Raw genomic sequence first — 13,361 nt, 5'->3', positions numbered from 1 at the left:
ATAATTAAAAAGTTGACAGCAAGTAACAGAAAGTAGTGACCTAATAGGTCCCCTGAGGAAATATTTCTGTGCAGCGTGTCCTAAGACAGATGGGGAAAGACAGACCAACCTGACTCCATGAAATCATGTCCCAGGTTCAGAAACAGGAAAGCTCTCTGGGGTGACAGTGGAAGGAGCTTTCAGGGGAGGGAATGTTCCAGTGGAGAGACCCCAGCTTCTGAGAGAAAACCCCATCATGACATTTTCTCTCCTGCCTTGAAAAGTGTCCTCTTGTTTCCTGATGAACGCAGGTGTCCCCTGGTGCTTGGAGCAGCCGTGCAGGTAGCATTACGTGGGTTGGGTCTAACTTCTCCCTGGACCTCGTGGGACAACAACACAGGGTTGTGTCCTAGGTCCTCATGGAGCTAGATGGACATGTCTCTGTGGATGGAGAGTGGTTTCTGGAGAGACATGCTCTATGCTGTGCTGTTCCCAGGACCAAAGCACCCCATCACTGCAGCTCTGAGTCTTAAGACTGAGGGCTCCAGTCCCAGCAGTCAGTACTCTGTGTGATGCAGAATCCACAGACACACCAGGTGAGGAGAGGGCCTCCAATAGTCCTGGTTTGACTCCCGCCCCAGCACCTGGGACATGACACCTGGGGAGGAGAAAGCATGAGACCTCTTCACAGAGGACACTACATCACTCCACCTTCCGCAGACCCGGGAGATGCTCACAGCTCACAGATGCCAGCAGGATGGGGAAGGACCAGACAGATCATCTTCCTTTGGATTAAAGCTGACTTTCAGAGGACTAGGCCATGAAGATAAGAATGCTGACTCCCAAGGTGACAAGGACGCCTTGACCACATTTTTCTCTGGCTTCCTGAAATTTGTTTCTCAACGAGGTCTTGACCTGTGGGTTTCTGTGTCCATCCTTTCCTAGTTTTATCAAGACACCTAAGTCAGACTAGTGAGCATGCTTACCCTTGATCTCTGATCACTCTCAATGTTGGAGTCATTTCATTAAACCTGCTGTCTCCCAGGTGATTTTGATCTCCTTGATGTCTATTGACCAAGAATCCTTGGGAGACAGTCTAGCCAGGACCTGCAGAACTTGAAGTCTCCTCATGGTCATTTTCTGTCCAGTCAATCTCCTTCTTGTCCATAAATCTCCATTTTACCATCAGTATTTGGAACTCAACCAAGTTTCCAAGGCTACCTCAAAAAACAAAGATTGAGATCTGAATCCCACCTTAAAAAATGATATTTATATTTGAGGCATCAATGTCAAGCTCACATGCCCAGAAATACCATTCTTGGCTGAATTAACCTTTCTGAGAGACATATTTTCTATTTAAAGTTAGCTTGCAGCAATGGGTGCTTAGAGGCACTAGCCTGTGCGTGAGGACTACACTCGGGGTCATTTTAAAGAGGGAAATTGTCACATAAGGAGCACAAAATGTGAAAATATGTCAGTAAAGTGAACACGAAGGAGACTGATTGACATGATTGGATGAAACATGAGGGAATGGGCTTGACTGCCCTCAAGTAGAAACATGCGTGTGTTGGATGATTTAAAGACAGTCCACATTGTAAATGTCCATTAATGACCGTGAAAAAATGGTATATATTTTATGATGCTAATAGTAGCTAAAAAGTAGGTGAACTTGCAAATGCGGAATCTGAATAACGAGGATGTCTGTATACGCAGTATTGGGGCTCTCTGTGCTAGCACCTCTAACACTGGACACGGCAGAATTCTACCCGTTTTTGCAGTTTCACTGAAAGAAGGAGAGTGAGTCTCTTGCTTCCACATGTACAAAAACAACAAAAATTGTAGCAACTGAAAATCTCCTGTGTCTTCTCAGAACCTTCAAAAATTTCAAGATTCAGACTCACCAGGAAAATGGTGATGGGCCTCAGGGATATGCTGAGTTCCTATGAGGAGAAGAAAAGTAAACCAAAAAATTATCCTTAATTCTTGAGTATTAAATGTGTATTTAAAAAAATCCATTCTACTTCAACAGAAAATTAAAACTGCAAAAACATGCATATTCCCACAATATGCCAAGGGTGACGTAAAGCACAGCAGTGAGACATTAGGACACAGAGGAGGGTCTCTGGTTGACTCCTGGGCAGGAAGAGGAAAGCACAGGCTCTCCCGAACATACCCTCCAAGCCCAGGGCACCTGCTCCTGGGCTCAGCCCTGTGCTCGGTGTGTCCCACAAGCCCCCTGGTGGTTCAGGGGCACCTGGAGGGTGGCTTGTGGCTGGGCTGACACCGCCATCCCCTCACTGTGTCTCTTGCACAGTAATACACAGCTGTGTCCTCAGTGGTCACAGAGCTCAGCTGCAGGGAGGACTGGTTCTTAGACGTGCCCCTGGAGATGGACGTGTGGCTCTTGATGGAGGGGCTGTGGTAAGTGTCACCATTATAATATATGCTTCCCATCTACTCTAGCCCCTTCCCTCGGGCCTGGTGGATCCAGCTCCCACCATAACCACGTGATGGAGTAACCAGAGACAGCACATGTGAGGGAGACGATCTGCGAGGGCTTCACCAGTTCTGGGCCCGACTCCTGCACCTTCACCTGGGACAGGACACCCGGGGACAAGAAGATTCAAGCCCAGTCAGTCACCTGCTGTCACAATCACCCCCACAGATGCGTGTCTGATGCCTGACCTTCCCCTTGGGGAAATGCCACCTGGCAGAGGAGAAAACCCCAAAGCTTCATCTTTTACACAACAGCTCTGCCTTCACTGAGACCTCCATGCTCTGTGAGTAGAGAGTGGTGAGCTCCAACAGCCCAGGGGTGGATTCTACCCTGCAGCTTGAGGAGGAATTTTCATTGAGGAGCTCTGTGAGTCCAGAGAGGCTGTGGTCACACTCACGCTGGTCATCCCAGGATCCCCATGGGCGCCTTCTGAATTTACATGGTTGGAGATCAAGGGTGGGCAAGCAGTGTGTCTATCAGATGGCTTGGAACCAGATCCCAGGGCAGGTCCACCTTTCTGAGCCCAGAGTCTCCGCCCTGACGGCCCCCACCTCCTGCCCCTTGCCCATCTCAGCTCAGCCCTTCATCATCTCAGTCCTTGGGTCTTTCCTCAGGGCTGAGCCCATCACAGGTCCTGCTTCCTTTCCCTGTGCCAGTGACGGTCACTGTGATGGGAGAGAGGACAGATGGTGGTGGGCTCCACGTTGACCACAGGGACAAATCCACCTGAGGACCTCTGTATTTCCCCTTATGAATGGTCCATACATAAGCTCAGAATGGGGTGTGGACTTCAGAGATGTTGAGGCGAGATGGTATCACCCTGACTGCCCTCACCTGGAATGTGTGTGTGTGTTGAGTGACTCAGTGAACTGGCCAAACTGTCAATGTCTATATAAGGACACAAGGTAACAGTGTTTATGTTAAGACACTAATAAAAGCTAGCATGTGGGTGAATTTGCAGGACAGAACCTGTGAATGATGAGAATCATTGCATATGCAGCACTGGGGACCCCTGACACTGGAGCCTTAGACACTGCTTGTTGCAGATTCTAATGTGTAGTTTGACAGAAAGAAGGAGGTTGTGTCTCTTCCTTCCTCATGTACAAAACAATAGAAAGATTAAAATGTTTAAATATCTTGTGTCCTTTCAAACCTAACAGGTTTTAAATAAACGAGTCAAGTGTTTTACTGAGTTCCTTTGAGAGCAGAAGAAGGGGAAAAAATTTTCGCTGTAGAGTATTATGTGTGTGTGTGTGTTTGCATAAAGCTATCCTTGCTTCAAGGAAAAATTAAAAAAAATATATATACACACACAGTTATCTGAGAGTGACATAAACCACAACAATGAAATACCAGGATACAGAAGAGGGTCAGAGGTGCGGCTCCTGGGCAGGAGGAGGAAAGAGAAGCTCTGAGGAGAATCCCCCCCAGACCCCCCACCGCCCAAGGCCTCTTCTGCACCTGCTCCAGGGCTCAGCTCTGTACTGAGTCCTGAGCGCCCCCTGGTGGTCACGGGCCCCTATGCAGGGAGGTTTTTGTCTGGGCTCACACTGACGTCCCCTCACTGTGTCTCTTGCACAGTAGTATGTGGCTGAGTCCTCAGGTGTCAGGCTGCTCAGTGACAGAGAGACTTGGCTCTTGGAGTTGTCCTTGGTGATGCTGAGCCGGGATTTCAGGCCTGGGTTATAGCCTGTGCTTCCACCACTGCTTATATCACCAAGCCACTCCAGCGCCTTTCCTGGAGCCTGGCGGACCCAGTGTATACCATATCTGGTTAATGATAATCCAGAGGCCGTGCAGGTGAGGGAGAGGGTCTGTGAGGTCTTTACCAGGCTGGGGCCCGACTCCTGCAGCTGCACCTGGGACAGGACCCCTGTGGAGAGAGAGAAGCACGGTGACCCATGGACTCAGATGCAGCTTCCCCACGTGCCCATGTCTGACCCAGAGACACTCACCTCTGGGGGCTGAGAGCACAAAGAGGAGGGTCCACAGTGGGTTCATCTTCGAGCAGATGAAAGTCACCACTCCCGGAAGTCTCTTCAAACCTGAGGAGGAGGCTGAATTTAAGTGAGCTGGTGCTGTGTTTCTACCCTGTGACCTGAGTGGATATTTGCATACAGGAGGGACCTGTGTATAAAAGCAGAAAGCAGTGAATAGAGGTCCTGTCTATGGAGCTCCCCCTGTGAGGGGTTGCTGACTGTGTCCTCAGAGAACTCAGGCCCTCCTGGGGTCCCCCTCCCCACACCAGGAAGACGATTGAGGAATGAAATGATGAAGGAGGGCTGGTCAGGAAAAAAGATGCTTTCAGGGAACACGGCAGATTTGGGAAGGGACTTTAATCCCACGAACGTGTTTACCTTTACTCATGATATGCCCACCACACATTCAGGTACCAGCCCTTAGTTACACACAAACTCTCATTTTTTTTTCTTTACTGATTAGCTGATGTTTACTTACTCCATATACAAACAAAGAGAAAAATATACATGTAATAATCACATTGAATTCAAATGGAGTTTAGTACAATTTAATGTTTATCCGAATTCCCAAAGCATTTATATTTCCCTTTGCTTTCTTGACTGTTTTTTCATCTTGAACAGCTTAAATAACCTCAAGAATCACTCTAGAGGTGGTTTGTTCAGAGTAATTAAACACAGTATTAATTCTGTGGACAAAGTAGACATTTCTGCTGAGATGCTCGTCTTCCCAGCATGGCTGACTTGCCCAGTGGGCTGCATTTTCCTGTGCACAACTGAGTGTCTGCAGGAACTCGTGAACCTCAGCATCTCCTCCCTGAGGGTGGACACTGAGGACCCCAAGTCTGCTGAGGACTGAGGACACACAGCTCCTGGGAGCTCCTTAGGGCTCTGCTCCCCCGTCTCCCTGTGGCCCTGCGGCTGTGTCCTCACACCTGCATTTCTGTGTGTGAGGATGTAGACTGGGGCTGACGACAGTCACAGCATGTGTGGACTTTACAGCGGGTTTGCCCGGGGTGGGGAGAGCTGTCATCAGTGTCATCAGTGGTGTTATCCCTCCTGGAGCAAAAAAGACCAGTGTGTGTCCCCACTCTGACTGACCCCCTGTCCATGTGACCCTGGTCTTCTCCTGCCCTGAGATGTCACCCCTTCGTGTCTGGCACAGGTCAGCTCTTCCTCAGCACACATATCTCACCTGTACACTGACTGAGTTAGAACCTACTGTCTATGCGAAGCCCTTCCCGGTCTGGCTTTGGCCACAGCAGTTCTGCACGAGCATGTCTTCTGTGCCAGATCCAGTTTCCCGAGACATGAATGAGCTCTGGGGAGAGGCCCCACCTCATTGTGCCTCCAAGTTTGTGGGGTCACTTGTGCCCGGTGCTATGCAACATGGCCAAGAATCCTGAATTGGCCCTGGAACTCTGGCCTCTGCCATCCCAGTCACTGAGCTTCTGGATGTGTCCTCATCCCTTGGCTCAACACCTTCATCCATCATCAAAGCCAGTGGAGTCTTGTGGTGCACGCCTAACAGGCTGTCCACTCTCCAGTAGTTTCTCTGATCTCGTGATCCCACTGGACCACCTGTAAAACCCAAATATGCTTCTCATCTCACGGGACTGGAAGGCTGCAGACACATCCCCAAATCCACTGCCAGTTGGTTTCTGTGGGGTTTAGTTTATGGCATCAGACGTGGGATCCAGAGAGTCCCCAACAACTCCTAAGCCATGAGCAATCTGATGCTGGTACCCACTCTGACCTGTTGAGTTCAGTGTGGTCTCGTAGTTTTGTGTGGAGTCTTTAGGGTTTTCTATCTACAGTGTTCTGTAGATAATGAGAATTTTGCCTCTTGTGGTAAAGAATCCACTTGCAATGTAGGAGAGCTGGGTTGACTCCCCGGGTGTGAGTTTCCCTGGAGTAGGAAATGGCAACCCACTCCAGGATTCTTGCATAGAAAGGACAAAGAAGACTGGCACGCAACAGTCCATGGGGTACACACACACACACCTGTTACACACACACACAGTCTTGTCACACAAACACACCTGTCACATAGACATACAGGCACACACAATCACACACACAACACACCTGTCACACACACACCTGTCACACACACACACACCTGTCACAAACACATACCTGTTACACACACACATACTTGTTACACACAGCTGTCACAACACTCACTTTTACACACACACACACACACACACACAAAATTGTCACAGACATACAAACACCTGTCTCACACACACACCTGTCACACACACACCTGTCACACACAAACACACAACTGTTACACCCACAAACACACACAGCTGTTACACACACACACACTCCTGTCACATACACACATACCTGTCACACAGGTATACAGACACACACTCACACAACACACCTTCCACACACACGCACATGTCAACATGCACACACCTGTCGCACACACCCCTTCAGACATACAGACACAGCTGTCACACACACACACACCTGTCACATAGGCATACAGACACACACTCACACACACAACACACCTTCCACACACACAACACACCTGTCTCACACACACCTGTCACACACACCCCTTCAGACATACAGACACAGCTGTCACACACACAAACACCTGTCACACACACCCCTGTCACACACACCCCTTCAGAAATACAGGCACAGCTGTCACACACACACACAAGTCACACACACTCAGCCCTTCACAAACAAAACTGACACACACACACTCCTGTCACACACACACACACCTTCACACACACACAGACATCTGTGACATGCACACACCTGTCTCACACACACACACGTGTTATAAACACATATACTTGTTACACACATACACCTGTTGTACACACCCACACGTGTTACACACACACCCCTTCACACACACACACATACACCTGTGACACACACACATACACCTGTGACAGACACACAGCTGTCACACACTCACACCCATTCACACACACACACACCTTGTACACACACACCCCTCACACATATGGACACACCTGTCACACACACACACCTGTCATACACACACATACACACACCCCTTCACACACAAACCTGTTTTACACACAGACACACGTGTTACACACACAGAGACCTGTTACACACACACACATGTCACACAAACATACAGACACACACAGGCACACACGCATCTGTCACATATACACACATCTTTACACACACACACTCCTGTCAAACATGCACCTGTCACACAAACACACACACCCCTTCACACGGACACACCTGTCACACAAACACACCTGTCACACACACACACCTGTCACACACACATCCCTTCATGCACACACCTATTACCCTCAAAAACCTGTTACACACACACCTGTCACACAAACACACACACCTGTCACAAGACATACAGACACATACAGTCATCCACACACGAGTATACACACACACACCTGCTATACACACCTGTCACACACTCACACACGTGTTACATACACACACAGTCACACAGACACCTGTCAAACACACACATGCCTACACACGCACAGACACCTATCACCGCAGAAACACACACACCTGACACACAGAGACATGCTCATTCACACACACACCTACACACAAACACAAGCAAACACATGCACACATTCACACTCAGAAGTATACTCACATACACATACACACTCATGCACACATCACACACACAAACATGCACACACATCCACACTCACACATGGAATCAAACACATTCACACACTCATATACACACTCACACACACACAAACATGCACACACATCCAGACTCGCATGCTCACATACACACTCACATACATTCACACACTCATACACAGTTTCAGATATATCCTCACATACTTCTCATGGCCTCACTGTGCTGTGTAATCCCAACAGGCCCCAACATTTAACATCACCAGTCCTTGTCCTGCTAGTTATTGTTTTCAGTGAAAAGAGAAGACTCCGTCTCTGAGACTCCCTGGCCCCCTCCTCACATGCTCCTGTGAAGCAGCCCTGCACTGGGGTCCTGGGCACCCCCTGCCTGGGCTCACAGGGCAGTCCTAGCAGTGTTTCTGGTCTGGTATTAAGTGGCGTGTTCTACCTTCAGAGTATTCTTCTAGAGACTGCATGTTCTTTTAATCTTCTCGAGAAATAGCCTTTGGAGAAGGAAATGGCAAGCCACTCCAGTGTTCTTGCCTGGAGAAACCCAGGGATGGGGGAGCCTGGTGGGCTGCCGTCTCTGGGGTTGCACAGAGTCGGACACGACTGAAGTGACTTAGCAGCAGCAGCAGCAGCAGCAGCAGAAAGAGCCTCAATAAATGCACACACTCTGTAGAGAGACCACAAGGAAGGAGTTTGTGAGAACACCTAGACGTCACCTCCCTGGGGCTGCAGGTGCACCGATGAGTTGACACTCACAGTGAGTCCAGAGCTCTCAAGGGCTTGGGGTCCCTTCAGCTCTTGGAGCCCCCCATGGGCTAACATCATGTCACAGATAGCTGCACGCAGAAGCATGGGGCTCGATGCCCACTCCACCTACGGTTCCTCATGAGATCACCTGTTCTTGCAGCACCTGGATCCTGCAGGGGCCCCACCTGAAGGTCCAGATGAACCCCCTTGTCCAAAACCAGTGCAGTCACCCCTGACAACTCACAGCACAAACACCTGAGGGTCTACTAGTGCCCACACCTGTGAGAGGAGACACCTGAGACATCAGAGGAGGACGAGGCAGAGCCCTTTTCAGCTGACACAGGTGAGGCTGCCCTGAGGGAGTGCTCACCCAGGGAATGGGGGGTTGAGCGTGCTCAGTCACCTCAGTCGTGTCTAACCCTATGAGACCCCACAGACTGTAGCCCACCAGACTCCTCTGTCCATGGGATTCTCCGGGAAGGAACACTGGAGAGGGTTGACACAACAGAACCCTGCAGAGAAGCTAGGTCAGCTGTGTGCGTGTCCCCTGGCAGGACATCTCTTCAGCAGGACGGCTTCGGGGTGCATCCATCCTCAGACTCCATCCTGCTTCTCACCGTCCCTCCTGACCACCTGCCCGAGGACTTCAGGACCTGAGGTCTTTGGGGAGACAGATCCACTGCTGTGTCAGCCACGTGTTCTCCAGCAGGACTCTGTGACAAACCTGCTTTCCCCTGTTCTGAGTCTCTAATGGAAACTTCATAAATATTCCTGAGATCGTCAGATACCCAAGAGTAGGAGAGGGATACTGGCCTTGTCGATCAGGCAGGAGAGAGCGGGTCTGAGGCCAGTAGTGAGGGCTCCAAACCTGGTCTCCAGCCGTGGGTACCAGAGCCTCAGCGCCCTGCCTCCTGGATGTTGTCTGGCTGTGGTAGCTGCACACTAGCTCCCCTCCTCAAAGAGGCTGCATATCGTAGCTCTTCCAGGTCCCTGGAGGTCACATGTGGGTAAGGGCTACCTGCATTGTTGAGGTTGAACACCCATGACTCAGGGAATCTGGGTCTGGGCTCTGAGCGTCGCCAGGGTTTTCAGTATTGGCCCGTCCGAATAATACTCCCTCCTGGGCTGCAGTGCCCTGGTCCAGTCCCTTCACTTAGCCATGAGTTATGACCCCTCCGTAGGTCTGCAGTGACAAGAATTTCTGTTCACCTCCTTGGAGAAGCTGGGGGAAGAGCTTTCCATGGAGGGTCTGCTGATGAACCTTCTGGTTAGGTGTTAACATTTCTCAGTGTTGGCCTTCCCCTCGTTCGTCAGGTGTCCTGAAGGGATAAATAAGAACACTCACCTTGAAGACCTGGATATTTGTGGAGTTATATCCCACAAACCATGGACTGCAATCCCCAGGATCTCTCATCCTCACAGTGGTTATTGCTGGTCCTGCAGGAATTGGTAGTAATTACTGTGAAGGTGCTCCTCCTGAAGCTTCACTTCCATGGGCAGATCTCACCTGGACTGTGGATTGCCCAGCTCTCTGGTTTGTGCTGGGGGATTCCCCTACAATGTTAGGACTCTGTTAGGTCCAGGGAAAGTTTTGGTGTTGAGAATTTCCTTGCTTTAATGATGGAGATGACAGTTTCCACACACACTACCTCTTGATGCAGGAACCAGCAGGTTCCAGGTGAGGTTGTCCTTGACCTGTGAGGCGAAGGAGAATTCGAATGTCACTAAGAGTCAGAGGAGCCTGGACAGACTTGACCAACATAGAGAGACAGGGATGAAGGACTCAGCAGGGCACTTATTTTAGGCTCAGATTCCGAAGCTCTTCCAAGAGGCTGGAATTCAGAAAGCACCACGGTAAGGAGACTGTTACGTCCTGGTGCTCCAGTTTTATTCAGAAGGCAGGATAAGGTGCCTCTCTGTGATTTTGGGTTCCTGAGGTAATTTGATAGGAGCTGTCCCCCTACTCCCAGCCCCTTTCCAAGTCCCCATGTGACCAGGGAATGCACTCATCACATCCGTACATGAGGGGGGTCCCCTGGGTGAGGGGCTGACATGTGGGTGTGCCATGTGGAAGGTTGTTCATTCTATCCAGGTACATGAACTGCTGATTTCACCAAATCTGGGACCACCCGCATCTGGGCTCCTTGTTTCATTGGCTTGTGATTTTTCTCATTGTTTGGGCTTCCGCGATTCAGTTCAAGCTTTCCCAATAGCATCCTCTTAGAAGAAAAGCTTTGGCCAACCTAGACAATGCATTAAATAGGGGAGACTTTATTTGCTGGGCAAATTCCGTCTTGTAAAGCTATGGATTTTCCAGTAGTCATGTATGGATATGAGAGTTGGACCATAAAGAAAGCTGAGCACTGAAGTATTGATGCTTTTGAACTGTGGTGTTGGAGAAGACTGTTGAGAGTCTTTGGCCTGCAAGGAGATCAAACCAGTCTATCCTAAAGGAAATCAGTCCTGAATATTCATTGGAAGGACTGATGCTGAAGCTGAAGCTCCAATAGTTTGGCCACCTGATTTGAAGAACAGACTCATTGGAAAAGACCCTGATGCTGGGAAAGATTGAAGACTGGAGGAAAAGTGGATGACAGAGGATGAGATGGTTGGATGGCATCATCGACTGGATGGACATAAGCTTGAGCAAGTTCTGGGAGTTGGAGATGGACAGAGAAGTCTGGCATGCTGTAGTCCATGGGGTTGGGAAAGGTCAGCCATTACTGAGTGACTGAACTCACAGCTCAATAGTAAAGAATCATCCTGCAACATAGGATTTGATTCCTGGGACAGGAAGATCTGCTGGAGAAGGAATAGGCTACCCACTCCAGTGTACTTGGGCTTCCCTTGTGGCTCAGCTGGTGAAGAATCTGTCTGCAGTTTGGGAGACCTGGGTTTGATCCCTGAGTTGGGAAGATTCCCTGGAGAAGGGAAATGCTACTCACTCCGGTATTCTTCCTTGGAGAATTCCATGGACTGTGTAGTCCGTGGGGTCGCAGAGTTGGATACAACTGAGCAACTTTCACTTTCTCATTGTTTACTCTGTTCACTTTGTGTGATTTCTGCTGAAGGAGACTCACATAATGATCGCAAGATGGCGCTAGTGATAAGGAACCCGCCTACCAATAAGCAGATGTAAGAGACACAGGATCCATCCCTGCATCAGGAAGTTGCCCTGGAGGAGGGCATGGCAACCCGCTCCAGTATTCTTATTTGGAAAATTTCATGGACAGAGGAACCTAATGGGCTACAGTCCCTTGTGTGGTAAAGAGTCTGACATGACTGGAGTGACCAGCATGCATATATTAGGACAAAAGTGATTTAAAATCACTAATTCCATGAGCTAAAGGTAGTGTTTGTTCCATGAGACAGTCAGAAGGGATGGCTGAACACGAAGATGGTGCTCACAATGGCTTCTTTATTCATCAGGGAATATTCTGTATATTCCTTAGATGTATAGTACTTTCTCATTGAAAGTCTTGTCCTCATATAAACTTCTGGTGGCTCATAGCTTGACAAGAGAGCTGAGGATATCAAGTAGGAATTGCTTTTCAAGTACAAGCTTCCCTTTAGTATGTGTCCTCTATGTGCCATAAAACCACCCAAATGACAGAAGCTACTGCACCTACTAGAGCCTGTCAGTTAGTGAAGGGAGGAATGCCCCTCGGTGGTGCTCAAAGAGCTGACACCACACTCAGAGCATTATTCATAGTTTTCTCCATGGAAATTCAGTGGGACCCCCACCCAAGTTTGATGTAGAAGTTGAGTCTGAGGACACCACAGACGTAGATGCATGAACATTGATGACAAAATCTTTTCATCTTCCTACATCTCTGCATGGTGTCAGCACACTCAGCTTCTATCTCAGGCTGGCATGGAGGTGCCGCTGTGTCTCATGGAGAGACTATGGCTGATGCTGTGAGTGAGGTGTCAGTTCACTTAGCACCACCAAGGGGGGTTCTTCCCTGGCTCTGGGTTTATACACCTCTGTTGTCTGAGTCCAGCTGCACTTACACTGCTGACCGCTGGCTAGCTCGTTCACTGGCCCTGCTGTGCTGAGCTGCACTGCTGAGTCACACAGAGCCTCTCCTGTGGACTTAGTGAGCTTACACCAAATGTCCAGAGAACGGGCCTAAGTGACAAGAGGAAGCAACCCTAAGAGACTGTGCCTTTCGTGCAGTGAGGATACGGTCCCCTATCCCAACCACCATTCTGCCTCAGAGGCTGAGGAGGTACCTAAGAGTCATGAATGCAGAGAAGTTCCCCAGAAAAACTGCTACAAGGAGAGGAAGCCCCCTGAGAGGAGACCAGCTGTCAATCACCATCTGCACCTGCTCCTGCAACACACAACTGTGTGTCCCCAGCACCCGCTGGAGGTCATGGAGCCCCCGGAGGGTGGCTGGTGTCTGGGCTCACACTGCCTTCCCCTCACTGTGTCTCTTGCACAGCAGTATACTGCCGTGTCCTTGGTCGTCACAGAGCTTAGCTGCAGGGAGTACTGG

The 13,361-nt window shown here is 49.6% G+C and overlaps 1 gene segment (V, D, J or C); it reads right to left on the bottom strand.

The window, feature by feature from the left end:
• Positions 1 to 3,831: 3,831 nt before the first annotated feature.
• LOC100301305 (Ig heavy chain V region MC101-like) lies at positions 3,832 to 4,542 on the bottom strand. The segment is given in 2 exon segments: positions 3,832 to 4,349; positions 4,432 to 4,542. Coding segments are annotated over 2 exon segments (549 nt in total).
• Between the last annotated feature and the right edge of the window lie 8,819 nt (positions 4,543 to 13,361).

This window comes from Bos taurus, chromosome 21 (assembly GCF_002263795.3).
Source record: "Bos taurus isolate L1 Dominette 01449 registration number 42190680 breed Hereford chromosome 21, ARS-UCD2.0, whole genome shotgun sequence".
Taxonomy (NCBI): domain Eukaryota; kingdom Metazoa; phylum Chordata; class Mammalia; order Artiodactyla; family Bovidae; genus Bos; species Bos taurus.
This window is presented reverse-complemented; position numbering and strand designations above follow the sequence as displayed.